Source organism: Accipiter gentilis, chromosome 27, assembly GCF_929443795.1.
Source record: "Accipiter gentilis chromosome 27, bAccGen1.1, whole genome shotgun sequence".
Taxonomy (NCBI): domain Eukaryota; kingdom Metazoa; phylum Chordata; class Aves; order Accipitriformes; family Accipitridae; genus Astur; species Astur gentilis.
Window position 1 is genome coordinate 7,395,899 of NC_064906.1, and position 15,547 is coordinate 7,411,445.

At 33.8% G+C, this 15,547-nt stretch overlaps 1 protein-coding gene across 5 annotated transcripts in view; it reads right to left on the minus strand.

Annotated features, from left to right (window-relative positions):
* Positions 1-15,547, minus strand: part of RTTN (rotatin) — a 90,029-nt gene that overhangs the window by 62,089 nt on the left and 12,393 nt on the right. For 4 of the 5 annotated variants that reach the window (XM_049830285.1, XM_049830284.1, XM_049830287.1 and 1 more), the window contains 8 exons: positions 13,755-13,870; positions 10,906-11,076; positions 9,372-9,584; positions 8,023-8,135; positions 6,681-6,807; positions 4,379-4,504; positions 2,178-2,294; positions 143-282 (listed from right to left, as the gene is read on the minus strand). In XM_049830285.1, the coding sequence (XP_049686242.1) occupies positions 143-282; positions 2,178-2,294; positions 4,379-4,504; positions 6,681-6,807; positions 8,023-8,135; positions 9,372-9,584; positions 10,906-11,076; positions 13,755-13,870 (1,123 nt within the window). The remainder of the gene's footprint in view (positions 1-142; positions 283-2,177; positions 2,295-4,378; positions 4,505-6,680; positions 6,808-8,022; positions 8,136-9,371; positions 9,585-10,905; positions 11,077-13,754; positions 13,871-15,547) is intronic. The other variant, XM_049830288.1, reaches the window with a different exon arrangement.

The window sequence follows — 15,547 nt, forward strand, 5'->3', positions numbered from 1 at the left end:
TGGGGAAGAAGTACTTATGCAACTGAATATTGATTAATCTACCTTTCAAATCAACCCACTGCATAATAATCGGGTTTTTAGTGAAGACATTTTTGTCATCAACATTAGAAGATGTGCTGAAATGCTACAGGGAATTACTTACAACTGCTTTTTTGAGAAAAGAAGACGCAGAGCAGCCCGTAGTCTAGTAGTTCTAGGGAGAATACCCTCTCCTTTGTCAGAGGTTGTTTCACTCAAAGTCAGGATAGAGTTACCTAATGTATCTTTTGTATCAGCATAACCCTAAACCAAACAAACAACAAACAAAAATTTCCAACATTAAAAAATCCACTTACTAACTTAGCAAATTAGACAAGGTAATTTCCCTTTTAGGGGCTACAGGAGGGTGGGGAAGGAGCAACATTCCCCCCCCCCCCCCCCCCCCCCCCCCCGAAAAAAAAGCAGTAACTTTTAAGAAAACATTCAAACTCCACAGGTTAATATTCCTCTGCAAAACAATTTTAAAAATTAATAAGTGATCCTGTATACAAATAAAAATATTTTTACATGGTCCAGAGGTACTTTGACTTGAAGCTTTCCCCTTCAATCTGTTAACATGATGCTGCTTTATAAAGTCAGTTTCCATTTCAATAAATAAAATTCAGTCCCTACAAGAAAATTACTTCAAAACATTAAATTCTTCACATAACTTCTATATTTTCAGATATTTCATCAAAGCATTTTCAGACACAAACAAGGCAAACCAGAATCAGTTACGTCAAGTAGTGACACTGCAAATGTTTAAACATTAAAGTAAAATACAATGCACTTTATATGCATTAGGTAAATATAGGCCTCCTGTACGCTCTCCTCAAGTATCTATTGTACATAGCCACTCCAGGCTATAGAAAAGAGGACAATTCTACTCACAAAAATGAGAGCAGGGATAAGTTCTCTCACATGTTTAGCCTACAGCTTATATGAAACCCACACCTATTTAATCTTGAATATCAATGGAAGGTATGTACGTGGGTAACACAGAAAAGCTGACATTACTGGGCAAGAAAGCTCTGAAGTAACCTTTCTCCCAGCACTTTCAAGGTCTCAGTGTATTTCTTCTGCATATTTTTCTGTCTGAGCCTTCTATTTCATGGCCCATATTATTTGCAATTTCGCCCCATTTTCACCTTGATTTTTGTGCAGTTTATGGAAGGGCCTAAGTTATATAAGAAGTTTTTTCAACTTTTGGTAATACTGAGATGCAGGCAATGATTGAATATATAGCAGTGATATAAATAAGTAGGTATAATTATCAAAAGTGATATTTTTGGAGAAAACGAAGATAAAAAGTATACTTGGATGTATTAGCTAAGTTAAATAAGAGACAGAAATAAGGCAAAAACCCCAGATATCAGGAAAACCAGACATCAGGTAGGTGCAGCAAAATATCTGATCTGGAAGACTATATGCAGATCATAGAAGGGAAATCTCTAGCACTAGAGAAAAAACAGTAAATAATCTGGATGGAGCAATTAGGCTGAAAATCAGACTGAGAAAGGCAAAGGTTCCCACTAGATCAAGCCAAGAGTAAAGATAATGAAAAGAAAATTTGCACATTGTCACAGATATGAAGACAGAGGTCCAAGGATAATACTGACTTTTGACACTTCTATAATACTGGAAACAAAGAAACCAAAAAACAAGTATCAAAATATGCACAAAATACAGCTTACACATATTGCTATTTTTTGAGTGCATACTTGATCAGAAAATTACAGAATCATTACAGAAGAGTTAAAATTTTCAAATTTAAGATATGGGAGGCATTCTAATAATTATTAACTAATTTTAAAAAGCATGCAATGTTTTAATCTATACTTGGATTATCTACCCATATCTTCAAACCATTTAAGTCCCAGTCAGTACTTGCTGATTTCTACCACAACATTTCGAAGTTTCACATTCTAGTAATACCAGGCTGAAATTTGTCTACAAATTCAAAGTAGTAACTTTGACTGGTATTAGGACATTAATCATTTCTCCATTGGACATCTGACAAAACAAGTCTGTAGGTATATTACTGTTAATCTATTTTCCATCTGCTACTTAGGTAAATATTCTGTTTGTTATTTAACATGATAGTGTTGCTGTTCACACGATTTCATACACCAAATTCAGATTAAAGCACTTAAAAGTACCTGCAAAACAGGAATGATGGGACAGAGGGCCTCAATAAACTTGTTCCAAGTCAATACTGCCATTACTAATCGTCCCTTCAATAGATGCATCAGAATGGCCTTGGCTGTAGAGTTCACCTGCTCAATAACAAAAGAAAAGAAACTAATGCAACTAGATCAGTTTGTCAATGCTGTAATTGGAAACCTTATACAAAAATATCTCTGAGAAAGGATCTACAGACAAAATATTGTCACTGCAGCATGCTACTTTTAAATTGTCAGTCACACTAAACATTAAGTTGCTAGAACTCTCAGAGAAAACACAGATAGTTCTGCCTAAATAGCACCCAATCATTTTCCCCTTGGAACTCTGGTTTGCCTTTTCTGAAATAAGTAATTACTTCAACTTATACACCTAGTTATCCCTCTAACCTGCAGGTACAACACTTTCTGTTTCTTTTCTTCCCTGGTCCAACATTTCTGGGGCATTTCATTCCCTGTCTTTATAATACACTTCTAAAGATACAGGAAGAAAATAGACTTAAAGCTTGTTACATGGCCATTTCACTTTCTTGAGGCAAAGAGTCAAACTAAGAAGGTTACCAATTCTTTCAAATTGTACATTAATTCATCTGAAGCTCCTTAACAAAAAGGAAAAAAGGTATATGATATAGCACTTATTACATACTGTATACAGGATATATTAATACAGTACATATATGACATGCAATATTAAATTATTTACAAACCAATATTATTACTACAATGGGAACAGAGGGGAAAAAAACCAGCTTCTCGGAATTCACTCTTCCTTACATAATGTAAAAACACCTACCTTTAGCAGCTAAAAACCTGCATTTTATGCCAGAGCTAAAAATCCTTTCACCCCAGGCAACAAGAACAGCCTTTAATAATATCACTCTAGCCTATCTTCAAGGGACTAGATTTGTAAAAATCACATGACAAATCTTACGCCCAACCTTGTAATACAAGTTTCTTCTCAATTTCTTCTCATTGTCACATGCCTGAAAGATTAAACTGATGCTTTATGAAAACTTAAGTAGCAGATATACATCCAAGAAGTAATAAAAAATATGCTTGGAAATTATCTTCATTATATATTTTGTTAGAAGAATAATAAGAATGCATTATAAGGTAAAGAGAACAAAATGAGATAATTTTGTAAACATGCATTCTGTCTCAATGATCTTTTTAAATTCACTATCAGTTGAAGTCTATTTGTTATGCTTGATCAATCACTAAAAGAAAAAACTGGCAGTCTTTTTAATAAGGCATCCAAGGAAGTAGTCAAACAAAATAAATGCTTTCCTTGGAAAAGATAAATTACAAAGTACAAATACAAACACATAGCACATTATGAAAGATATATTTCTTCTCCTTTTAAAATGCTAACATCTAAAAAATCCCTTCTAAATATAATTGTGCACAGTATTGTGTTAAAAAAAGATAAATCTCATTTCAAGAGACAAGCTGAAAAAAAAATTTTTTTTTAGTCAACAGTCTTTCCCCTCTGACTGTAGGGACCATATAGATCAGCTATAAAGCAGTTACAAATAATCTAAATAATTTTTACCCCTCAGAACTCCCTATTCAGCTTTATACATAAGCTAGGAAATAGTGGCTATATGTTAAGCATTCATGCATATAAATGAACCCAATAGAAACTCGGTCCTATTCTAGAATGCTATAAAACACATCCGTAATACTCAGTTAATTAAACACAGGTGTGTTTGTTGTGATGAAATACATTTTTATAGCAAAGATATTGCAGATTTAAAACGTCTTTTTGCTCCTTAACCAATTCACATACTTCAGAGGTCATCCCACCTTTACAAAAACTTGAGATTTCACAATTTCCATAAATGTAAAGCATTATACATACCATTTCATCATATGCACATTTTATTAGGGCCAAATATATTCCAGGAAAAGATTAAAAAACATAGCTTACTTCATTTTTCATTGGTCTTTATTACATTTAATAGCATCCTATTCATAGAACATTATTTTGTCTCTGAATTCATCACAAAAAAAAAAAAAAATCTTTCCATTTACTACAACTTCACTGTTTGCATAGCTTTTCTACATACAAGAAACTGTATGTGGTTAAAACTTCAGGTAAGCCTTAGACCACAGGGGAAAATATCAACACCTACTTTGCATGCACATCAACTTATAAACATAGCTACTAAACACAGTACCTCATTCTTATCTTCCTGAAGGCCAAACGTACAGATTTCATATAAAACTTTTGGATGAAGAAGAAAATGTACTCCGTGGCAGATTGAAGACACAGGCTTAGCAATATTATGAATACCTAAACAGTCCTTCAGTAAAAATAAAGTTGGTTAGTTTTAAAATTCAAGACAGTCTCTACTACTACATCTTGTTTTATAGACTGCCTGAATTTGTCACCCAGTGAAAGGCTTTCTCCACACAGACTGAAAGACTACAGTTCTGAAAGCTAAACATTACAGCCCTGGAAGAAACACCATCTTAATAGATCACTGACTGAAAATTCCTGTTGCTACACAGGACTAAGAAATAAAAAATAATTTTGTTTTTATTTTAAATAATAGTGAAAATAAGTTAGACAAACTTCATATACTGTTTGGTATTACATTAAAATAAGCAAAACCTAAAACAGGCAGGTAAAAATCTCAAAAAGATACACATGTCATTCAGTGGAGATAGGTTGGGTTTTTTTTTTTGCAAAAGACTAGCTCCAGCATCTTTGTACGTTAGTGAACTGTGCTATAAGCACAATAAGTTTAGTTGATGTCCAATACAGAAAAGAAGAATTACAACAAAGTATTATAGCAAAACAGAAAAGTGATTTTTATTTTGTGCGCCAATATTCCTGAATACCTGAAATGACCTAATGACATTGCTATTCTTCATATTGAGTACAGTGATACTTTTACCCCTGGGCTATCTTTATAAAAAGCTAAGGGAGTGACAAAATATCCATATAAAACAAAATCAAACCCAAAATCAAACCCAAAACAACCCCCCCCAAACAACAACAACAAATTATTCTTAAATACAACCCAAGCTTTTATACATGGGGAGGGGGAAGCTATTTTTCCTTACACATTTTTAAAAGGTCTAAGCAATTAAAGCGTAATCTAGATTAAAATATTTATTCTGAAAGCATCAGTATCTCATTAATATGTTATTGGTTTATTTTTCCTTCAGTAAACATCCTCGCAAAAGCAGAAAAGCAGTCAACTCAAAATGATTTTTGCTCTGGTACAAAAAAGAAACTGAACAAAAACGCCAAAGGGAAGTGAAAAATTGCTATGAAGGAAATAAAAATCTTATCCTTGAGAAGCGGGCCCGTGTGAAACTCATGAGGTTCAACAAGACCAAGTGCAAGGTCCTGCACCTGGGTCAGGGCAACCCCTGGTATCAAAACAGGCTGGGGGATGAAAGGATTGAGAGCAGCCCTGCCAAAAAGCACTTGGGGGTACTGGCAGATGAAAAGCTGGACATGAGCCAGCAATGTGCGCTCGCAGCCCAGAAAGCCAACCGTATCCTGGGCTGCATCAAAATAAGCGCGGCCAGCAGATCAAGGGGGGTGATTCTGCCCCTCTACTCCCCTCTTGTGAGACCCCACCTGCAGTACTGCATCCAGCTCTGGAGCCCTCAGCACAGGAAAGACATGGACAATGTTGGAGTGGGTCCAGAGGATGGACACAAAAATGAGCAGAGGGATGGAACACCTCTCCTATGAGGAAAGGCTGCGAGAGTTGGGGTGGTTCAGCCTGGAGAAGAGAAAGCTCCAGGGAGACCTGACTGCTGCCTTTCAGTACTTAAAGGGGGCTTATAAGAAAGATGGGGACAAACTTTTTAGCAGGGCCTGTTGCAACAGGACAAGGGGTAATGGTTTTAAACTAAAAGAGGGTAGATTTAGATTAGGTATAAGGAAGACATTTTTTATGATGAGGGTGGTGAAACACTGGCACAGGTTGCCCAGAGTGGTGGTAGCTGCCCCAACCCTGGAAACATTCAAGGTCAGGTTGGACAGGCTCTGAGCAACCTGAGCTAGTGAAAGGGTGAGCTGGACTAGATGATCTTTAAAGGTCCCAACCCAAACAAGCCCATGATTCTACGAACCTCATTTCAGCTGACAAGCAAAACTGAACACTTGAATTCTTTTCAAAAGCAAAATTAAATAGAAATATTTCTGTATAGCAGCAGCAAAAAATACAAAGTGACCAGCATTATTAAGAATCTTTTTAAAAAACAAAATTGTCAGTCACAGTTTTTCCCCCTTTTAGAGATCCTCTCATTCTGAAGTGCAGTACCTGAAGTATAACCTAACCAAGTTGATTTAATACTAAAAATATAACAGCAACCTGCAAGCCCGGGCCTATACAGATTTCACAGCATATAATACAATAAACAGAATTTGCATTGAAAATGCCTTTTATGAGGAAATCATATAATACGCATTATTTAGTGCAACACCAAGAGCATTAAATAAGCATTAGTTCTAACCTTAACCACTTCCAAACAGCAGCGATAGGCTTCAGCCTTTATATTCAGCAAAGGATGAGACAATAGACGGAGAAGCACCTTCTGACCCTCAGCCTGGAGCAATAAGTTAGCCTCAGCAGACTTCCAACTAAAAATGAAAAATAATTAATTTAACTATTGTTCATTTTTCAGTACCCAAAGTTGTCTACAAACATTTTAATTGTTAAATTTCAGGATAATATCTGAAAAATACTTCCTAAAAAAGTATACATCCTGAAAAATGACTTGACAGACAGAAAGAAGTTCAGAGATCACAATATTTTTGCCAAAATTATAGTATCACTCTTCACATTTGCACTTTCATTTATTTTTTTATACATGTAGTGAATCAAAGACTATATAGTTTTTCAAAATTCATCAAACTTAGGAGCGTGACATACATTTATGTTCATCTGAAAACATATGGGCTTGAGGTTGAGCTTCAATAGGCTCCTTATATCATGTTATATGATTATAAGAAAAATCCTATGCTTTCAGAATTTTTTCCTTGTGAAGGTAAAAGTCCATTTCACTATCGCAAAGTGAATTGATGTTAGTTAAAATACTGAAGTGAATTTCCTGTTGCCTGAAACAGTAATCAAACACTAATTAACTCTAAAAGCATTAGAAGACTGAAAAGTGTTTTGACGTTTCACAATTTAAAAAAAAAAAAAAACAACCACAAAACAAAACTTAGAGACCTCTTAAATGTAGTTTCCTTTGAAAAAAAAAAATCTCTAAAGTAAAATTCTGAATCAGTATAAAAATAAGATTTTGTATTTCTAATTAAGTGTTTGATACAGAACTTTTTCAGGCACCACAGGGTAACTTAAATTCTCTAACTAGAGACTTTCACTAACTTGGAAAATCCAAAAAGCAATAAAAACATGCTGTTTAATAAACAAAATGCCGTATTGTAATATACAGCATCTACAATAAAATAAGTCCTCTGGGACTTCTGAAAGTAAAATACAAGTTACACAAATACACTTAGAACAAAGGAATTTAAAAAAAAGTTTGAAAGACAGGTTAAAGCATTTTAAGACTGTTTCTTTGTAAATCACATAATAGCTTTATATACAAAATCATAAAAGCTTATAGAGACAAAAGAACAAAACATTAGTTTTTAGCACCTGAAATTCAACTTTCAAGAAATCCACTACAGAATGAAACAAATTATTTAGAAGAGACCTTTCAATGGCTAAAAGAAAACAATTGTTCAAATACAGGGAATAAACAAGTTAGGCTTCTACTTGAGAAACTTTATCCATAAAAAAAAGATTATATTTTCTCAAGTAAGAGTTTTAAGTAGTAATGTTCTCACATATTTGAGCATATATGAATGCATTCCTGAAGCAAGGGTAAGTGTTGATGGTAGGGTAGACTACACAAGGCCTCATCTGCCAATTCTACTAATTCAGAAAGATTCTTGTCCCCCTGAGAAGTAAAATGAAGAGAAAGAAACTATAAGAATTAGTAATATTAAAGTTATACAATGTTATTGCATAATCTTTCTGAATTTATCATCTTTTAATACATCTACTAAGTAGGGTTTGGTTCAGCCTTTCAGTTTATAATTAACCTGATTATTAAATTCAATAGATTGTCAACAAACAAGTTTTAGAACCTACTCCTGGGAGCTGAAAACCCTTCAGCTGCTGAATCCAAATAAACTTCTATTAAAGTCAATGTGAATAATATATGTCTAACATTTCACAGCATGAACACTATAAGTCTGTTCAAAACACTTTCTAAAATGCCCAAGAACAGACTCATCCTTGAATACTTTAAGCTTTTAATCAAAAAAAATTTTTTAAATCAACATGCATTTTATAAGAAGACTATAATGAAAGATTTAACTATTAAACTTTGAACAATTCACTATTAATGTTAAAGAGCTAGTTTGTTTTTTTTAAATTTAAGTACATACATCTTTATACTTTTGGTTACCAAATACATTAAACAACTCCATCAAATTTAAATGGTTCATAATTTCATTGTACACAGTATTTTATGAGCAAAGTATTGCTTCTATTAAGTTCAGAACCTGCCTATATAAAGGATAGATTAACTCAAGATTTAAGATACCACTACATTTATATTGCTGTATTTTATTCATTTATTTTACTATCAATGGATCAAGTATTTTGCACAATTACTTGTCCATTTGGATAATGGAAAAAAGTATTTCGGTAATGTACTAGTCTCTTAACTACTAACTAATAAAGGAAAGTAATTTAGTTGTTTTCATAACAAAGTGAAACACAAAGCTTACACAGTCTAAAGTAGTAGTTTATCAGAGCTACAATTGCCAAGTAGTTGGGAACTAAAATTTTCTGAACTACTTAAATACTGGACAACATACACACACACACTATATTTAAATAGAGTTATTTGCTTCTTTCTTACTTCTTTGCCCATAAAAGGTCTTGTGCCCACTTCCAACCTCCAAGTGTTTATTTCTTTGTTTTTACTTAGGATAAGATTTTTACAAATATCATGAGTAGTATTACTGGAAAAAAATATAAATTAACTACACCTTGCATGGTATAGAATACTCATACTTATGAATTTTCTTCGGCTATGCTAGACTATAGTTTTTACCAGGGAGAAAGGAAAGTGGAGGAACAAAATTTGGCTACAGGAAATATTTTATGTAATAAAATTCCACACCTTCTTATGAACTTCAACCATAAAGCTACAAGTGCATTCGATCGAATACGCAGCTTCTGAAGCTTGTTTATAAATACTGTAGTTCTCAGTACTCATCTGCTCCAGATAGGCTGCAACGGATTCATGAATGCTTGGGTATTCCAAGGAGAAGGATACATCCAGAGAGAGAAGAAATAAAGCGTTCAGCAAACTCTTCTGTAAAACTTTACTCGCCTTTGAACAAGAAAATAACTGTCAGAACAACAGCCTGAAAATAAAATAAAACCAACAACAGCACTTGCAGTCATTCAACAAGTACAATCACTATTGCTGCTACTTAAAAATGAGAGAAAGAAACACATATCAAATGAGTTCTATATGAGAATTATTATTTTTTTTATTAAAAGTGAGAGTTCATTAGATGTCAGTCCTAATGTCAGACTTGCAACCAGTCACAAAAGTTGTATGTGATCCAGCCACAGCACTACCAACTCCACTGGCCTGGGTCAATCTACTGTCTAACCACTAGATGGCAGAGAATACACAGACCACAATTATTTCTGTAGTAAAAGCAGTCTACAATTCCATATAGTAATATCACATACTAAGAACTGGTATTTCTGTTGCTGTTGTTTTGGTTTTTTTTTACTGCAAGTGTTCAGTATTCCTTCAACTAAAATTGACCTCAAATACAGTTAACTTTTTTCCAACTTCTGTCATACGCAGAATTGAAATTTTGTATTATATACATAAGAACAAAAAGACAAAAATTATAAAGTCATTAGATTAATATGTCTACACTTATTTGCAAGTACAAGAGACTTCTTATATTAGAAGACTTAACATTTGTGACAAAAAGCCTGAAAATCAATCTACTACTCAGATTGAACAATGTCTAAAAAAGAGCTACACTGCAATAAAAACTGATCCAGAAAAGTAAACCCATACAGGTTTAAACATCTTGTAACACTTTCCATCCCACAAAAACTTCCAATCATTGGACCCCACCCTGAAATAAACAGGAAAAAAATAATAATAAACAAACCAACTCAAGAGCTACAAAAGAACTTCTTTTAAAAAGCATTGGAAGCAAAGAATAATTAAAATCACTACGATGCATAACACATAATTGCTTACTATGTTCCATCAGATCAAGAGTAATGATTTTAAACATTATGTAGTTCTAGTCTTACTTAGCCTTACTTGCACATAGTATAAATGAGCAGGGGGCAGCACAGCTTGGCAGACTATACAACATACCAGAAAAAAACACTATAGGAGGAAAAAGAACACTGAATTTCAAAACCTCATTAAAATACTCTATTAAAAATGTTTTTTGAAGACTTGAAATATGCAGAAGATTTTGCAGAATGCACTGATAATTGAAGAATGGACAAAGTTGCCTTCTGTGATCATACATCAGCCAATATAAATCAGATTAATTTCTCTGTCCAGTGGCTATTTTCCCAGTATTAATCACTGAGGAAGGTATCACTTTTTGCCCTCTTAGGATGCAAAACCAAAAAACAATCACTTAAAATTAGTGATGGCATACCTTTTCTACAGGGAGAAGTATTTGCAGTAATCTAACAGTGAAGAGTGAAATGCTGATAAATGCCATTCTGTGATGCACCAACATCACCTCGGGCTGCTCTGCACTTATATTAGTTTTGTGATATAATATAGTTTCTCCAAGCAAACCCAAAACCAGAAGCAATTTGTCTTTCTGAAAACAAAATCAGAAATACAATCATTAGAAATAATTGCAACATTACTGTATCTTTACAGTGTTTATACAACACTCATAGCATCATTAACACAATTATCCAAATAACTTAAAAATGCAGAAATGGTACAAAATACACGGCATTTTGTTTGTCATCTGAACAGAACTGTGCATTAGAACCACTATCATTTGCATAAATCCAGCTCACCGACACTGGAGAAAACAAAATTAGTTTCTAGAATTTTGGTCACCTGAAAAAGCCAGGTTTGTACTTAAGGACACTTGAACAAAGGTCAAATTAATTTCAGTTACCAGTTTTGGAATGCCAAAAAATGATTAATAAGGCAATAGCACATGTGAGATTTAGCTTATTAATTCCAGAAATTTATAATCACTGCTAAGCAGTTAAGCACTGTTTATCTGACTCAACATAGTTGAAGAAAATGACAAGAAGCAATTGACTAAATCAAATCAGTCTTTTAAAGTAATTATCAACACATGTTGTTACACAGGAATATGAAAAGGATTCATTTTCATCTTCAGGAGTTCAAAAATGTAAGTTTCTCTCTGCCCTGCTACAGTTTGCAGAAATAGGAAGAGGCTCTGCTTCAAGACCATGGAGTCTCAAATCAACAGATTAAAAAAAAGTGTATTCCTCCCTGAGACAGGGATGACTGTCTCAAAGCTAGTGATCCAAAAAAGCTGAGGGGCTACAGCAATCTGCAGTATCTAACTTTTTGACATGGCAGAATCAAATTGCACTTACATACACATGCCAAACTGGAAAACAGTAAAAACTTTACTCTGGAGGAAGGAAGCATAAGAACTTGCACAAAATACATACAGTTACAAACTTAAGTATTTTTGAAGGGCTTTTCCAAAATACCTCTTTTTCACAAAGATATTCCAGTGCAGAGTTTTAAAATTGGATAAACAAAGAAACAAAGCAATAATGTTACGCAAGAAATGCTTTCAAGTTTCCTAGAAAGGAGACACATGAGCTCCTTCCCTTGGAGCCATACAAAACACAAAGAGGAAGCATGTTTCCTAAGCACTGAAGCCTATCAACTCCAAAAACACATTCTGCTTATAATAAAAGACATTTTATTTGATATAGTACTAAATAATATAAAGGTAAGTTTAACAGTTGTTTCCTAAAATTGTCCATTCAGTTATTTTTATTTACTCAAACACTAAGAAAGTTGAAGAGCTGTTTTTATCTCCTGCCATGCAATTGCTTTATCAAAATTAGCTTTATTGAATTGCACTGCACAGTCCAGCTCTGCATCATAAATTGATGTAGATTCATAACCTTCTATGGGAGGTGAATTTTATATCTGAAAAGTGTTTTACTAATAAATCTCAAAACTCTACCAATGGAATGAAGTTATTTCAGCAAAGATTTTTTTTATTATTTTTTTTTAAATCAATATAATCATATACAATTACCCAGCTTATTTGCAGAGTTTTGCTTCTTAGTAGCCTGGAAACAGACATTATCCTACTAACAACAATCAGTAGGATATACATGTGATGATTCTCACAGTTTCTACTGTGGTTTGACAGATTTATATGCAGTGGAATATACTGATTCAGGTCATACAACAATGAGACAAAAGATTATATTAAGCTTCTTAGATTAAATGTTCTGCAAGGAATCTTCAGCACCGACTTGATGTTGATCAGTTATAACTATCTAGTACACGAGATTCAAAGAAAAAAGTTCTCATTCGCTGCTACGTCCTATAAATAACAAATATTCTAATTTGTGAAATAGAGAATAGAGAAGCCTACAGTAATATTTTAATAATTATTGAAATACCATTTTTTCATATTCAGTGGTATTTTCATGAATTCTAAATGAAATCATGTGCATTTAAGACTACACTTAACTCAAGTTTTTAGACAAGTTTCAGTCTGCAACTCTAGTATGCTTGTTACATGTCTAAGTCGGGCTGGCTTGTTTCAGCTTTCAGTGGTCTTCAAAAAAAGCAAGTCAGCCATTATTACTTCATCTGTCATTCACTAATTTGATATTTCATGTATATAACAACTCTCAGCTGTGCTCTGATATGTATTTCCAGCAATTTAAATTGTTTGGTCAACAGCATCTTAATGCTTTGAATCTCTCCTGGGCCAAAAAGCCTTCTCCTTTCTTTCCCAGGAAAGCAACAGAGTTAAGGATAGCTGAAATCTGTGCAGGCATCTATAGGTCCTGTGTAGGAAATGAGTACCACGTATCTTACAAGTGCAGTCTTGGATCTCAACAGTTACCTCCCTAATTTTAAACAAATAGTTTATAAGGAGTAAAGAAAGTCAAAGTTGTCATTTACATCAAATTGGTCTCCAACATCTATAGTCAGTACTTTTCCCTCAGATCCCCTTCCCTACACATGTTTCTCTCAATAGCTGCTTAACAGCCTTTCACTAAAAGACAAAATTCCTTACTTATTTTTGTGAGGTGAAACTTCAAGTATCATCTAGTAAGAGAACTTGCATTTTTAAAAAAAAAAATAATAATAATGTGCCGGTGATAGAACTAGTAATAAACTATTTAAGATTTTCAAAAGGGTAGCTCAGCAGCAGATTAGACATGTATATGAATCACTGCAGAAAATGTCAGAGGCTTATAAAAGCAGACTGTTAAAAATGGCTGATCAAAGCCTAAAGAATCTTACCAATTCCAATGCAAAAAGGCTATCATCTTCCCAAACATTTTCAGAAATAGCATCACCAATAAGGAACATGTCTTCAACAAGCAATTCAAGAACCTCCATCGTCACTCTCCTACTGCCTAGGAATACAAATGAGAAGAAAAATTCAAATACAGACAAAATATTATATTATGATATTCAGAAAACACCATTTAGAACAAGCGATTATTCCAGATCTGAAATTCTGATATTTTAGTTTTGCTATACACTTCTACTAAACTAATGCTAACTGCCCTCAACCACCAATAGCTCTGAATCACAGAAGACAACAATTGTATTCTTGAAAAAAGACTGCATTTCCTTAAATCCTACAGTACTACATAAATTTTATTACAGCTGTAAACCCTATTACTGTACTTCTTTGAAGTTCAGCATAAAGTCACTTATTTCCCCTACCCAGCCAGCTAGGTTACAGATCTTCCATATGTATCACCTATTCCTGTTGAACTGCATTTTTGGTATAGCAGCAGTAGCTGTCTTCCTGGATTATTTTGTTTGAGATCTTTTGAAAGGCAAGGAGATGAATATCCACTTTATCCACTTGTACTTTTCTCTCTAACAATTTTCCCTGCTTCTTTTTAGGCTAATATTTATTCATTTTCATTGCTCCTTCCGACTCAGTATCTCTTAATAACAACTCTAATCTTGTCTGTCTATTAGTGGCTTTTATACTTTGTACAGTTTTGTGCTTGAACAAAGGGCCGCAAAGAAATCTGGCCTGAGGTTAAACATTTACAGCCTACATTTACTACAAATATAAGCCTCCCCCTAATCTCCCCAGATAATGAGACAATAGAGAAGCAGTCAAAGGCTAGAAGGTTTCATGAAGAACAAGGCAGAATATCTGGAGCCAGACCAAATATTTTCAACCTCATACAACAGAGGATGCCAAAATTGTCTGGCATCCTAGGGAACCATACAGTAACAGTTTCCCCCAAATACTCTATTTAGTGCAACTGTTGGCTTAGTTACTTGTTGATGGTATGTTTCTATTTAAGACCATGGATAGATTTCACACATCACCACTGAATTTCCCATTTATTTTTTAACTACCATAAAAATTTTGCATCCTTCAAAATCTGTTAAAAAAAAAAGCAAGCTCTACTGCTTGTTATGATTGAACATTAATTTCCTTGTCACTTTTTCTATCTTTTGTAGATCTTACACACTGTAGAAGCCTTGTTGATATACTTGAGGAAAAAACATATATGTGTGTGTGAGACTATATATGTAGTGACAATGTCCACAGCTCATGCAATTTGCAGCTTAAGTGATCTGCTCTGAGTGAGCATATGGCAGATAATGACAGAGGGCTTTTTTGAAAGCTTGCTTTTTCCTGTCTCACAGAAGTGCTGTTTTCCATTTATTTTAGGCAAAACGTTGTCAATTTGAAAAGTATATGCCTGAAAACTCAAAAAAGCACTTTTTCTCTCTTCCTAACTATTTTACAAATTCTTAATCAAATGTCTGTGCTTAAAATATTTGAAAGGTGACTTAATAAATTTCTCCATTATAATGCAAGTACTATATAATGGTGGGTTTAACTAGAGTTATAGTTTCAGAAATATTTTTAAGTTAATAACTAAACATAACATCTGCAACAATGCTTTGCTGTAGCTGCCATGATCTACAGACATGCAAGTTCATACCACCACACTCTTATATGAATCAGCAAAATACTCATTTCCCAACACCTGTGGCAATAAGTATACGCTAAGAGGTCATTATTACTAAATGCACAGTATGACAGATATAAT